Source organism: Myotis nattereri (assembly GCF_964212035.1).
Source record: "Myotis nattereri genome assembly, chromosome: 1".
Lineage (NCBI taxonomy): Eukaryota > Metazoa > Chordata > Mammalia > Chiroptera > Vespertilionidae > Myotis > Myotis nattereri.
The window spans coordinates 109,825,824-109,827,441 of NC_138075.1; the positions used below are offsets into that span (position 1 = coordinate 109,825,824).

At 63.4% G+C, this 1,618-nt stretch overlaps 1 protein-coding gene across 1 annotated transcript; it reads left to right on the plus strand.

Annotated features, from left to right (window-relative positions):
• Positions 1-562: 562 nt before the first annotated feature.
• On the plus strand, positions 563-1,198 carry RPP25 (ribonuclease P/MRP subunit p25; the record flags this gene model as incomplete). The annotated part of the gene is made up of 1 exon (XM_081094215.1): positions 563-1,198. One exon carries the CDS (start codon positions 563-565, stop codon positions 1,196-1,198), a length of 636 nt encoding a protein of 211 aa, XP_080950341.1.
• Positions 1,199-1,618: the final 420 nt, after the last annotated feature.

The window sequence follows — 1,618 nt, forward strand, 5'->3', positions numbered from 1 at the left end:
TGGCTCGGGAGCTGAAGGGACGACGCTGGGGGGAGTGAGGAGGGTCTGTAAATCTCTCCTTGGGAGGGAAGAAAGGGAAGGGTTCAGTCGGAAGGTGGAAGGGCCCGGGGACCGGGCTTGAAGCAACATTTGCACCGCGAACGCAGTTTTTATTTAGTTAACCCCTCTATAAGGGTTGGCTCGGGAAGGTCTGATAGCGATTATTGGGGAACTTCGCCTTATCCCGTGGCGCTGCCGTTACGAGCCACTGTGCGCGCCGTCCCCACTCCAACAGCAGAGGATCCCGCGGATTGGATCTGAGAAGCGGGTGAGGCTGGGGTGGGGCCGGCGGGCCGAGTTAGGGGTGGGCCCTGGCGGTAGGGGCGGGGCCTTGGCCGAAGGCGCGGGGCTCCGGGCGCCCTGAGCTCGGAGTAGAATAGTAACCTCTGGAGACAAGTGGGAAACGAAGATCTCGCGGTCCCTACCCGCCCACCAGCTTCCACGCCGTTCCCTCGCGGTTACCCCTGCGGGTCCTCGCGGGGCGCGATCGGCAGCCATGCAGCCCGGGGGCTGAAGTGGCCCCATGGCAAAGCCCACGTCCCCGCGGTCGGGGCAACCACCGCTCATGGAGAACTACCGTAAGGTGCGCTCCGAAGAGGCGCCGGGGGGAGTCGGGACTGAGTGGGGCGGCCTGAGCCCTGACCCCTTCGCCGACCTGGCGCCGGGCGCGGTGCACGTGCGGGTCAAGGAGGGCAGCAAGATCCGGAATCTACTAGCCTTCGCCATCTCCAGCATGGCGCAGCCAGCCACTCGCGCCATCGTCTTCAGCGGCTGCGGTAGGGCCACCACCAAGACCGTCACGTGTGCGGAGATCCTCAAGCGCCGCCTGGCTGGCCTGCACCAGGTCGCGCGGCTGCGCTACCAGAGCGTGCGCGAGGTGTGGCAGAGCCCCCCGCCAGGGCCCACTCCTGGGCCTAGCGAGCCGGGCACCAGTCTCAGTGTTCTTAAGAACATGCCCAGCCTCGCCATCCTACTTTCCAAGGATGCACTGGATCCGCACCAACCCGGCTACCAACCCCCGAGCCCCCATTCTGGCCCCTCGTCCCAGCCAACCGGGGCGACGTCCAAGAGGAGCCTAGGGGAACCCGCTGCTGGAGAAGGCTCCGCGAAGCGGTCACAACCTGAGCCAGATGCTGCAGAAGAGGACTGGACGGCCTGAGAACTCTGGGCTCTGGGCCACCTCAATGAGCTGGATTTTATACCCAGCGCCTCAACCTTGAAATGCACCTTCAGCCGTTCACGCTTCAGTCTTCTGGAGCTCACAGCCTGGTCTCAGCTCCTCAGACTGCCATATGAACTCCACAGCCACAAGAGAAGGACCCTAGGGCAGCTTCGTGGGGCAGTTCTCCTTCACTTATGTGGCCTGAAGATGCAGAATTCCACCTTCAGCTTTGCTGAGCCATACTGAGACCTTCTTCAGGGAGGGAATGGTGGGCAGTGAGACTCTTGAGCCTTGTCCGGGACCCACAAGTATTAAAGACATCCAGCATTCATGGGCGGGGGAGGCGGGGGGGCGGGAGGGGGGCGAGGAAAGTGTGGAAGCCAAGGAGAGCTCTTGGAATCACCCTCATCCATTGGC